The 13,138-nt window shown below is 36.9% G+C and overlaps 1 protein-coding gene across 8 annotated transcripts in view; it reads left to right on the top strand.

Annotated features, from left to right (window-relative positions):
- Positions 1-13,138, top strand: part of NBEA (neurobeachin) — a 470,888-nt gene that overhangs the window by 441,867 nt on the left and 15,883 nt on the right. For 3 of the 8 annotated variants that reach the window (XM_025153000.3, XM_025152939.3, XM_040704251.2), the window contains 6 exons: positions 1,843-1,905; positions 2,227-2,316; positions 3,863-4,055; positions 5,779-5,850; positions 8,691-8,846; positions 9,633-9,803. In XM_025153000.3, the coding sequence (XP_025008768.2) occupies positions 1,843-1,905; positions 2,227-2,316; positions 3,863-4,055; positions 5,779-5,850; positions 8,691-8,846; positions 9,633-9,803 (745 nt within the window). The remainder of the gene's footprint in view (positions 1-1,842; positions 1,906-2,226; positions 2,317-3,862; positions 4,056-5,778; positions 5,851-8,690; positions 8,847-9,632; positions 9,804-13,138) is intronic. The other 5 variants (XM_040704875.2, XM_015277556.4, NM_001252140.3 and 2 more) reach the window with 2 other exon arrangements.

Genomic DNA, 13,138 nt, shown 5'->3' with positions numbered 1-13,138 from the left:
GCTAACATCATAAATCCACCTGGACTGGGAGGCAAAGCCCACAGAGTTATGTATGCAGAATTTATAGCCCTAAAATCAGAATTTGATGACACTGGACAACATGAAAGTACATGTGTAAATTAGAATCAAGCTGTACTTAAAAAGAAATTAATAATTCATTTCAATGTGCCTGCAAGAGGACAGAAGTATCATTTATGGGATCACTTAAAGGGTAGTAGGGAATTATCTGGATTTTGTTCAGAATTGCTGCCAAATATAATTCACACTCTTATTTCATCACATAATTCCTTCAAAAATTAGAGGAATAACCTTGATAATTATTTGAAAAAAAAAAAAAAAGAAAAGAAAAGAAATTACTTTTCTCAAAATGTTATTGACATATCTGAGTGGGAACGTATCATGCAGCGCCTGATATTGTTGATATTAATCATCATCATTTTGAAACCAAAATCCACCAGTAGCTATAATTACAATAAAACTTATGAAATCAGTTACAGAGTACTGAATGTAATGGAAAATACTACTTTGATTCAAACTAAATTTTATATTCCTGTAAAAAAGTGTCTGCATGAGTGATGGTTTCTACATAGCACATAAAGAGAGACTGTTCATATGCTACTACTGTACATATGTGTACAAACATACACACATATGTCCGCACAAACACATTGGTTTTGTATGTAGTCAGTCCATGATTTTAATTTGTCAGTAAATGAGGTTAGTAAAAACAAAGAAACATACCAGTTCCCCAGAAAGCAACCTAAAGCCTGCTCTGAATTAGTCAACAAGGAAGAAATTCCCTGTACCAGTGTAAACATCATCCAGTGTTTTAGGCTAGAAACCATGGAAAGTTCTTCAGCTTCTTTACTGGACTTTGCATTCAGTTTCTTCTTTTGTTAGCAGTATTTTATTAAATTACCTATCAGTCTAGATCATCAATAGTGGTGGACACTATGACCTGTCAGGAAATCTCTAACATCTGTTCTGGCTTCTACGCTGTGGACTGCAGGAATGCACAGCCTGACTTGTAGGAATCATGAAATATGTTGATTGAAAGGATTCTTCTGTACAATGAAGTATTTAAAGTTCTTCTTACCTTTCTGTGCTTGAAAGAAGTAACAGAATTTACCAAGTTAGTCATGTTTTTGGTGGTTTTTTTTTGGTTTTTTTTGTGTTTTTTTTTGGTTTTTTTTTTGTATTTTGCGTACAGTAGCAAATGAAAAATTCCTAAAACTCACAAGAAAAATACTGAGGGTCTGTAGTGCAGAGTACAGTACATACGTAAGTGCATAACACATAGAGCATTTCAAAATCTGCCAGTTTAGCTTTTTTGGTTCTTTATTCTTGATTTTAAAGAATCAAATAAAATAGTACTTGTTTGAAAAATAGGAGTTCTTAAGCTATATTGCTTTTACAAGGAGTGGCCTTTTGCCAGTTTTTAAGGATGTATCCTAAATATATTTGTGTTTAAAAGAACTGTTTCATTAGCAGAAGCATCACAGTTGGACTTGCTCTACTCCTTATTGAGTTACGCTGGATTTATTTTTAAAGTAGGCTGAAGTCTCAAGGAAAAAAATGAAATGGATAAGTTTTCTCTACAAAATTGTGAAGTCTGAAAGCCCACAAAAAAAAAAGTTGTAACAAAATTAAGCACAAAATATTTGGAGAACGAATGCAAGTTGGAAAGATTTTTACAGTAGTCTGAATGTGCCTGGCAAGATTTGTTTCTGACATTTTAGTTTTAACCTGCTAGTGTTGTTATTGAAATAGTAACTATTCTGTTGTTATTGTATTTTATACTTGAATGTTGTTTCTCAGTTTGCTTTTTTCCCCCTATTTAAGATTCCAGAGGCTTATTTTATTAGAGATCCTCATACTTTCCTCCTTACAAAGGACTTTATTAAGGTATATGTGTTCTTTTTAGTGCAAAAAAGCTCTCAAGACCTGAACTGCATGTCCTCACAGGTTAACATTTTCATATATAACGCCAGTTACTGGAAATGAGCCTGGATAGTTGAGTAACCGAAGCATGCTTGAAAGGAGAAGCAGAGCTTGTCTACAAAATACTAACACTTGGCTGAGTCTGCAGCCTGGGAGGAGAGCACCGGGTGAATTTTCTGGACTTTTTTCATGGCTGACTTGGGATATGCCTGCACTGTCACTGAGTGTGTTGACCTCTCTCCTTGACGCATATTGCTCCTGACAGTCCCTCTGCCTTCCCCGCAGGCCATGGAGGCGCAGATCCAGAACTTCGGGCAGACGCCATCACAGTTGCTCATTGAGCCCCATCCGCCGCGGAGCTCTGCCATGCACCTGGTGAGACATAGCTGCTGGTTGGGAATTCATTCCCTTTGAACCAGAGGCTTCTTTATAGGTCATCAAATATCCACTTAAGCAAGACTTTCATGCCCTCCACTGCCCATACAACCATACACAGTGCAGCAGAGCAAGGTGGAATTTGACTAGCCTTATCTTCCTATAGTCCTGACTTTCCCTGTGTAATAATTTGTAAAAAGGCTCTTCCTTCATAAATATGCATTTCATAAATACATATTTAGATTCTTATTTCTGGAAGTAATGGGAATGACTCCAGGCTCCTCTTGCAGTGAGTCTGTTGTTATTTATTTATTCATTTATTTTTAAAGGAGTCATTGTTAGGGGGTGATATATGGACAATGCCTGCTTGCCAGAAATGAAACAATATAGTTCAAATTGTGCTGGAATCCTCCTTTCTGTTCCCCTGGGAGAATACAATTTATACTTCTTTCTAATTTCAATTTGAACTTCAAAATTCATTCCAAATACATTCTTCTTTGTGCTTCTTGCAAAGAATTAGACAAAATAGCAAGACTAAAAGAGACACATCTCTGTGCCCCTCAGTGCCTTTGATTAAATGCTTAGAGCTATATTTTTTCTTCTAAGCTTGTAAGTCAAGAGTAATGCATGTAGTAATTTCATTAATTTCATCTGTTCACAAGGAAATCACTTTCTCTGGTTGCACACTATGAAAATGGGAACTGGTCTGAAAATGCCAGCTATGTTGTTACAAGTACTGTGTAGATATTAAACATTATATATTTTATATTCTTAAGGTATTGATAATAAATGTCATTTATATTTTATATTTTTATTTAAAGTTGTAATCAAAAGGAAAGAATTATTTGAACTTCTAAAAATAATCATATTTGTTATAAGACTGGTTGAAAAAAGTAACATTAAAAACAGTACATTATATAATCTCACGTGGTTACACTGCTGCTGTCTGTGAAAAATCACCTGTGTCACCTGTAGAATCACTGAAGTGATTTATAATTGCTTACAGAGTAATAAGTAAATGCTTTACAAAGAATTAAAATGTCTCCCGATGTTTAGAAGTGATTTATTTCTTATCATTCTTTGAGATCAATCAAGCATTCATTAAGAAAAATCAAATATCTGAAAAAATCTAATTCTGAAATTTTGAGTTGCTCTTAAAATTTCTCATTTTCAGCCATTATAACTTGTAGCAATTACGAACTGATTCTTTTATTTGACTCATATCTCTATTGTATGGATACTAACTGCTGTATCATTTTGCATTTTATTGTGTATTTATTAATGCTAGCAATCATTATGTACCCTGTAATGATAACCCGGTGGACCCTTGCCATTCCTATTCTCTACTTGTCCTCATGTAATTACCCAATATTAGCTTCTGATCTTGCTCTCCTCCGTCACTAGTGTAGATGCACAGGTAGCATTGTTTTCCCTGTATGTGCACGTGCTTGCCTGCTCTTTTTAACCTCGTTTTCCCTCAGACCTCCTCACTAATTGTGTTATCCCTTCTGTTTTCTTCTGCTCTCTTCTCCTTTCTACTCAACAGTGTTTCCTTCCACAGAGCCCCCTCATGTTTAAAGATCAGATGCAGCAGGATGTCATAATGGTGCTGAAGTTCCCATCAAACTCTCCGGTCACACACGTGGCCGCCAACACGCTGCCCCACCTGACAATTCCTGCCGTGGTGACTGTCACCTGCAGCAGGCTCTTTGCTGTCAATAGGTGGCACAACACAGTAGGTAGGTCCTCACAAGCGGATTTCTTTCAAAATTGAAGATCTTAACAGCACAGCTTTTAATTTCGAGTGGGGTTTAGGAAGATGCGAGTTAATCTCACTCACTTGCGTGTGCAAATACATAGCAAACTTACAGTTATTCTGGTTTCTGTCAAATATTCAAAGCTTCTGTTTCCTCTAGTGTCATTCCTAGCAACACTCTCTGTAAGAGCAGCACATTCCCATGGCAGCCAATCGATTTGTTGTTACATCAAGATCAGACTTTGATATAATAATTTTCAGGAGTATGCTGCTGTTCTTGACACAATCTATATCAATATGTCCCAGATTTCAGAAATATGTACTGGCACACTAGACAGTGTGCCTCAATGTGAGAGCTTTCAGGCCTTCATCTGGGTCATGGCTTGGTAATGTGGGACTGAAAGCAAACTTAAGTGGCAGGATTGTTCTGAACACAAGTTTCATCATTCTGTCTCAAAAGCCCATTCAGTGGGCTCATGCCACATTTCCTTTCCTGCCCTTGCTCATTGCCGCTAGGACTGTCCTGTCTCCTCCCCATCCCTGGAGGCATTCAAGGCCAGGTTGGATGGGGCCCTGGGGAGCCTGATCTACTGAGTGGCAACCCTGCCCATTGCAGGAAGGCTGGAACTGGGTGGGCTTTAAGGTACATTCTAACCTAAGCCATGCTGTAATTCTATGATGCTTTGATTCCTCACCTGGCCTTGCAAGTTCTGAGATTGTCCCGTGCATTGCTAAATATGTGGTGGAACCCCAAGCTGTAGCCCCACTCAGGAATGAAGGTATCTTTCTGTTCTGATGGCCCTCATGCTGCAACATACGGAAATTTTTGAATGTGGAAAAAAACCTGGAAAAAACAAGAAACTGCTTCATGTTTGAGAGTGTGACTCAGTAGCTGATTCAGGAGCTTTGTCAGGACTGAGCACAAAAGAAAAATGCATCCCAGCTTTACAGCAGAGGAGAACTCCCCGGACAGAAGTAGACCTTTCAGGAGATGAAATTGCGAAGTTGAGTTAAGATGTCTCCCTCCAGTAGAAATAAAGGAAATCTAGATTAATTAGAGGTTTCACTGCCTTAAATATAGACATCTCCTCAGTAAATAACTCAAGTCAAATGAAGTAGATCCCATCTTTTTTGCACAAGACTAACCAAAGACTTGTGTTAAAAGTCATAAAGAGAGAAATAAAGGAAGGAGAAGGAGAAGTTCTAAGAGTGGTGGTTTTCAGAAGCTGACAGGGTCAGCTGTAGGCCTTGTGGGTTATTTTGGTTTTTTTTTGTGCCTTCTTGAGTCACCTATTGCAACAGCAGAAAATAGCGATTACAGAGAATACAGAGAATACAGAGGTTGTTAGTGGAGTGTTACCAATGTATAACATAAGGCAAAAGAGTTAGAAATATGAACAAATGCACACTAGGCCAAGGAACGCATAAATCTCAATCATCGGTTTGATCTCAGAGTTTATTCTCCAGAACTTTGTATCTCCTCTTTTGGAAGATATTCTTGTGCAACATGGCAGAGTAAACAAGTCTGTATTTCTATAGCAGAGAGGACGAAATCTTGAAAGATTCATATAACAAGAAATAGTAAGAAGTATTTATCTGGATACAATATTCACACAGCACACAGTGCAATTTTAAACCTAGAAAAATCATAGAAAAAAAATCAGATAACAAGGTTCCTATGTTCTTTATCTTCCTTTCACATTTAGGCCTTCGAGGAGCCCCAGGATATTCTTTGGATCAAGCCCACCATCTTCCAATCGAAATGGATCCACTGATCGGTATGTCAAGATACAAATGTAGAAATATATTTGAAAATGGCACTTTCAAAAATTGTTGATTAAGCTGTATTTGTTTAACATAGAACATAGGAAAATATTTATTTTTGTCAGCCCTGGAAAATGAAAAACATTACCTATTTATGCTTAACGAGCCACAAGTGCTACTTGTTATTAATATCACCAGCAATTGGTATTTAAGAAACAACTAATTAAGTCAGCTACATGGTCTGTCCATATTTATAATTCTGTTCTCTTATCAGGTCACATTAATAAAATAAAATGTGAGGGTCTGGCAGAGCTCACAGATTTTAATTTCATGCCAACTCTTTGTATAGCAATTATTGTAAACTCATTCATTTATGATTGGGATTTTCTTAGTAGGGATTACAAAATTAATAGCAAAAAGATTGCATTTTAAATTGTTGTACTATTGTATTTTTTAAATCTAAAAATACTTTTAAAAGTTGAATATTTAGAAATAAGTTCCTGCTAAACTTGTTAGAGTGCTATTAAGAAAGGTTGTGGTGCTGTGCTTATAACTGACATTCTTTCTCTTTAATTCAAACTGTTTCCTTTATTGTTTTAAATTTTTGTAGTAGGTACATTTTTGAGTCAGAAATTGTGGATAGGGATGGTTCTTAGAGCAAATTTTGAAGAACCATTGAGAAAAAACAAGCATTTTTAAACGTCTGTAGATGAAAAGTTCCTTTTACTAGTTGTCAGTATTCGTGATTGAAAGATTTATACACAAATACCTCAGGAGAGCTAACTATCATTCTCTATGCTTTGTTTTCTCATATAAGGACAGTGTTTTCCTCTCAGATTTTCCTTTCAAAAGCTGGGGAATTACTATTGTACCCACCTGTTCTGAAAATCTGAGTAATTTGTTATATTTCAGTGGATGGCCATAGAGAGTCTGGTGATTTACATTTGTGCTCTTGAAACATACATAAACCTGGTATTAACTCGTATAAGCAATTTTAAATCAGTGAACTTTTTTTGTTAAGTCTCTTATTTCATGCAGTTATGAGAAATTTTAAGTAGAATAATCAAAAATGGAGATAAAAGAAATTTAAGAGTATTATGTGCATTAAGTCATGTTCCTACGAACATGTTCCCCCTGAGTAAGTTTTATCTCATTAAGCTTCAGTCATCGAAAGTTGTGAAGATTCCCTCTATAGCTACTTGTCAGCAGGGAAACTGTCCTCTGGAATTGTATAGCTCTGAGACGGCTATTTCAGTATGAGATATGAGATGACTTGCCATGTGAAGTGATGTCTCTACAGTGAGTATAGATGAAGTGTGGATAAATAGCTTGTATACTGAAGTTTTAGAATATTAAGTGAGAATACACCTTTATTGAATTGCTAAATCCTGCCTGTAATGCAATGGGAAGTTAAGAGCAAGTTAATTAATGACTCACATTCCTTCTTAACTGCTCCATTTTACGTATTGGATGGTTGGCTTCAGAGAAGCTTCAGAGAAATCATTCTCTGTTTGAGGGAATTTCTGAGTGGTATTGCCAATGGTGTGAATACTCTTGTTTATGGCCTGGCTTCCTTCTTGATAAGTAGATGAGAAGACAGTGATAATGATGCACATTAGATTTGTACTTTGGTCACAGCAACTCCATGCAGTGCTACAGGCTTGGGACAATGTGGCTGAAAGGCTGTGCAGAGGAAAAGTATCTGGGAGTGTTAGTTGACAGCTGACTGAATGTGAGTCAGCAGAGTGCCCAGGTGGCCAAGAAGGCCAATGTTATCCTGGCTTGGATCAGAAATAGTGCAGCAAGCAGGAGCAGAGTGGTGATCATCTGTCTGTACTCATCTCTGGTGAAGCTGCATCTCAAGTACTACGTTCAGTTTTGGGCCCCTCACTACAAGACATTGAAGCCTTGGAGTCTGTCCAGAGAAGGGTGGCGAAGCTATGAAGGGTCTGGAGCACAAATCTTAGAGGGAACTGGGATTGTTCAGTGTGGAAGAGGATACTTGGGGGAGACCTTATTGCTCCCCACAACTGCCTGAAAGGAGGTTTGATGAGGTGGGGGTTGGCCTCTTCTCCCAGGTAACAGCAGTAGGTAATGCAAAACGTAATTGAGGTTCAGCTTGGGTATTAGGAAAAGCATTTTCATCACAAGTGTGGTCAGGCATTGGAACAAGCCACCCAGAGACATGGTGGAATCAACATCCCTGCAACTGTTCAAGAAATGTGTAGATGTGGTGCTTAGGGAATATGGTTAGTGGACAATATTGGTGGTGGGTGTACAGTTGGAAAGTTGGACTAGGTGATCTTAGAGAACTTTCCCAACCTTACTGGTTCTATGAGTCTGTGATTCTAAGAAATATATTAATTGGTTGAATCCTTATTTTTGTCTTTGATCCATTTAAGTATCTGAAAGTATGGAGGACGTAAGGGTCACACAACATAAGCTGTGATATTTTCTGTAGCAGAGGTACCAACCAGCAAGAACTGAATCTGTGGTATTGTTAACATTGACTTCCATCATGTTCCTGAAATTCAATTTGTTTTTGAAGAGTTCTTCAGCAGCGAATATAGAGTAAAATACTGTCACATATTATGCAGTGCATCAGGCAGTTTATAAGAAATTGTCATCTCCTGTAAAATCTTTTGTCTTATTCAAAGAGTAACCAGGAATCTCACAATAATTTTTTATTTCTGACACCCATATAGACAGCTCTAAATGTTCATATTCAGAATGCTTACTCAACAACAAATTCACAGTTCATTGAAAGTTAAATGTATTCATTTTCCCTTGTAAGTGGATGACAGGAAGGTGTTGGAATGGCTTACTTATAAAATTGTTTTGCATTTTGTTACAGCCAATAACTCCGGTGTGAACAAGCGGCAGATTACAGACCTGGTGGATCAGAGCATCCAGATCAATGCACATTGTTTTGTGGTCACAGCGGATAATCGCTACATTCTTATCTGTGGTTTCTGGGACAAGAGTTTTAGAGTTTATTCTACAGAAACAGGTGACCCTAAATACAACCACCTGTGTCTTCTTAGGTCACAAAATGGGCAGTTGTCTTAATACTATTAATACTACTATATTTAATAGCTGTGCTTGCTCCTCAATAAATTATAAAGCACAGTTTGTTAAATCCTTCGTTGTTACCTGAGTATAGCATAATAGATAAGATGCTTTTTTTTTGGAAGAAGCATGCAATTTTCTTAGAGGCAACTATTCAAACTGTAGTTATATTCAAGTGAGCTGATTACATCATAAGGATTAACCACAATTTTATGTGTGATATTTTAATGGCTATATTATTTTTATCTCTATTTATTTGGTGTGCTAAGAAAGGAAGCTGTATAACCTCTGCTGGGAGCCAGTATTTTATTTTTTTTGTCAGATGACTTAGCCTAACATTCATTATACTGCTAAAAACTGGTTTCAGTATTGCAAAGAAAGACAGAATGGTTCATATACTATCTCATGCATGTCATTCATGAAGCTCACAAATAATACGCTAACATCATTGCTTAAATACTGATGGAGCATTAACTCCACTTAATGTTCAGTGAGTGCAGCACAAACTTGATTTTCAGATATAAGACTTATACCTCAAAAGGAATATAAAAGGAAAAAAAATAAGCTTTATCTTCCTGATTTTTTAGTTTTATTGTAGTATGTAGGGAATTCTAGTTAAGAGCATGAGGTAAAACACATTTCAACTGAATTCTGCGAATGATTTAGTTATGTCACAGTGCTGCAAATACTCAGAAAACCTGAATTTTTATCGCTTTTCACTCACCAGGAAAACTAACTCAGATTGTGTTCGGCCACTGGGATGTTGTCACTTGCCTTGCCAGATCAGAGTCCTATATTGGTGGTGATTGCTACATCGTGTCTGGGTCTCGTGACGCTACATTGCTGCTTTGGTACTGGAGTGGCCGACATCACATTATAGGTGACAATCCAAACAGCAGTAAGTATATACTGTACAAAATGCCTCCCTGAGAGGTCTTCTGCCATGCCTATTCATTTTTAGAATCTCTTTTGTCAGCCTCTACAAATATTACCATACTTATCAGCTACTTTACTTTCAGGTTGGTATAAAAAGAGCACTATGTGCTAAGCAATTCACTGAGTAAAAGCCAAAAAAATGTTTAAACAGTTTGTGCATGGTGGCAGATAATAATATGAGGGTAATTCTTAAATTCAGAACTGCTCTTATCACTTATAGCATCATGTCATCATGAGCTAGAACAAGATGGTTATAGCCTTTAAGTGACAGAATGTATATCAATATATTTTGATTTTTAATTCACATAATTTTTTTTTTGGCATTTTAGTGTATTCTTCTTGTACCACAGCATGCTATATCAGCTGCTTGCCTGTTCAAGCAAGGAATGTCTCACATGCCTTGGAATTCAATGAGTCTCTTTGAGAAAGGTCTTTCTGTAGCAAGCAAACCTTTGAAGAAGCAATGTGACTGAATAAAAATAGAAAAAGATGAAATGTCAGAAGGAGTTTATGTTTCATTTGTAGAGGACTAATAGTACTTTGCAGTGTAAAGGGGACACAATAATATATTAATTTGTACAGAAGAATATTTCAAGTGCGTCTATCTATAGAAGGATACTTACAGAAGTGCACTAATTTGCTAGGTTCCTAATCCAGAAATGTGACTACAGCCATAGACATGGACAGCTTTTATCCTGTCTTGTACAAGACATCCACATCTTTCATTTAAAGCATAGTTTCTAAATTCTGATGATTATTTTCATCCCAACAATATTGTTTCTTTAGATAAGCATAGGAGAATCTATCACTATCAGTTCTGATCTCTGATTCAAGTACTGACTGGAGGCTGTTGTAGACCTGTCAGTTACAGACATATAAGGGAAAGTATTTCTTGAATGTCTCATAGAAGTTGTTCTATTTTGTTAATTTGGCATAAGCAGTTTATTTATGTTTCAATTTTCTTCCATTTATCCATAACCAGAGGAAAGAGGAGACAAAAGCCTCACCTTCTCTTCTGATTTTACTTTTATAACAGAGAGAGAATGGGGGCAAAAAAATATAAAATTCCCTAACATATGTATTTTCCCTGGCTTATTTAGCACTTAATTCTCATACAGAGACAAATGCAATATGAAGAGAGATTTCATTTCAGTGCATTCTGTTTATCTTGATGACATTTTATTTATTTGAATGCCTGTGTGATTTATTTCAAATATTAGTAATTTCTGTGCTAAGTCAGGAAAAAAAAAAAAAAAAGAGCTTGCTCCTTTCATTGAAGAAAATATGAAATACTTCTCCTTTGCTTCCTTTTGTCATATGGGACTGGACAGCCCTGCCATTAGCATATTTAAAATGGCTGATACAAACCACTTCTTTAGCACTTTAATTTATTTTAGTTCAAATTCCTTTTTACCGTCATGAATATATCTGAATGTGTACTTTTTGGAATCTCAAGTTTAGTATTGTAAGTATGTAACTTTGGAATTGTCTGCCTTGGAGATCCTGTACTTCTATGAAAAGAAAGCTTGTTTAGTCAGCTGAAAGTAGTTGGTAAAATATATTGATCTGATTATTTACTTCTCATGTTGGAGACATGTTGAAGGTTCATGTTGAAAAGTAATGATTTCATCATTATTACTACTGACTCTAGTCACTGGATTGAAATTAAGTTGGATATGTTAATTGCGTATTAGCGCTGTAGTATAATCAGAACTTCATGTGTTGTAAACATATCCTTATTAATAGAAATTTTGACATTTTTTGAGCATACTTCAGTAAGAACAGATCACAGTAGTGATTATATGCATGAAGGACCTTCCACCTTTTAAAACTTGTACAATTCCACCACTTCCCTGGGTGGCCTTTCCAGTGCCTGACTACTCTCTCAGAGAAGTATTTTGTAACATCCAACCTGAATCTCCCCTGGTGCAACTTCATGTAATTCCCTCAAGTCCTATTGCTAGTTACACGTGAGAAAAGGCCAACCTCCATCTCACCATGACCTCCCTTCAGGCAGTTGTAAGGAGTGAACAGGTCTCCCCTGAGCCTCCTCTTCTCCAGACTAAACAATCCCAGCTCTCTCAGCCATTCCTCATAAGGCTTGTGCTCCAGATTTCTCACCAGCTTCATTGCCCTTCTCTGGACATTCTCCAGGGCCTCAATACCTTCCTTATAGTGAGGGACAGAAAACTGAACGCAGTACTCAAGGTGCAGCCTCACCAATGCTGAGTACATAGGCATGATCATTTCCCTGCTCCTACTGGCAACACTGTTTCTGATAAAAGCAAGAATGACATTGGCCTCCTTGGCCACCTGGGCACACTGCTGGCTCATACTTAGCCAAGCATCAACCAACACCCCCAGGTCCTTTTCCTCTACACAGTCTTCGCGCCGCTCTGCCCCAAGCCTGTATTGTTGCCTGAGGTTGCTGTGGCCAAAGTGCAGGTCCTAACACTTAATCTTGTTGAACTTCATCACTTTGGCCTCAGCACAGCAATCCAAACTATCAAGATTCCTTTGTAAGGTCTTCCTATCCCCAGGCAGATCAACACTTCCTACCAACTTGATGTCATCTGCATGTCCCTTCAAGCCCCTTCCAACCCAGACCATTCTATGATGGGAAATGATTTAGCGGAGGATTGTTAGAATTAGGGTGGTATGGTTAGGTTGTGATTAGATTTGATCATCCTTAAGGTCTTTTCCAACCTGAGCAATTCTATGATTTTGATTTTCAGAAGTAAAGAGTTCTCATCAATCCTTTTGAAGATAGGTTTAAAGTTTTAGATAGTTTAAGCCAAGGAAGTAGTTCTGTAAGGAAACATTTCCTAATCTTCCCGTCTTCATTATTTACTGGTAGAAGATTAGGACTTATCTTGTAGGAAAAAATGAAAGTGAGATGTTCAGTGTAGGTCAAATCCAATTAGTTAACATCTTTAGAATGAACTTCCAAAAAGATGTAGATGATATTTTCAGGGAAAAAAAAAAAATACTTTCTTAAAAGCTGTCATCTGAAGACACAGATAAGGTATTTTATATCACAGAATGTAAGAAGGTGAAGAATTCAAAGAAAAATGTCAGTTATAGTAATTATCTGGGTTAGGTGCTTGACTTTATAATAATCTTTTAAGCTGAAAGACAGTTAATTATCAATTTCAGCTTCAATGCTGAAGTTACTAAAGTTACTAAAAGGAATTTTAGTTGTTTCAGAATACTAAAGCAGTGAGTAAAGCAAGCCCCTAGTCCTAAGCAGTTTATATAGTTTAACATTTGTATGGAAAAATGGATACATAATCTCAA

The sequence above is a fragment of the Gallus gallus genome, chromosome 1, assembly GCF_016699485.2.
Source record: "Gallus gallus isolate bGalGal1 chromosome 1, bGalGal1.mat.broiler.GRCg7b, whole genome shotgun sequence".
Classification (NCBI taxonomy): domain Eukaryota; kingdom Metazoa; phylum Chordata; class Aves; order Galliformes; family Phasianidae; genus Gallus; species Gallus gallus.
Note: the sequence above shows the minus strand (reverse complement) of the source record. Positions and strands in the feature narration are given on the sequence as shown.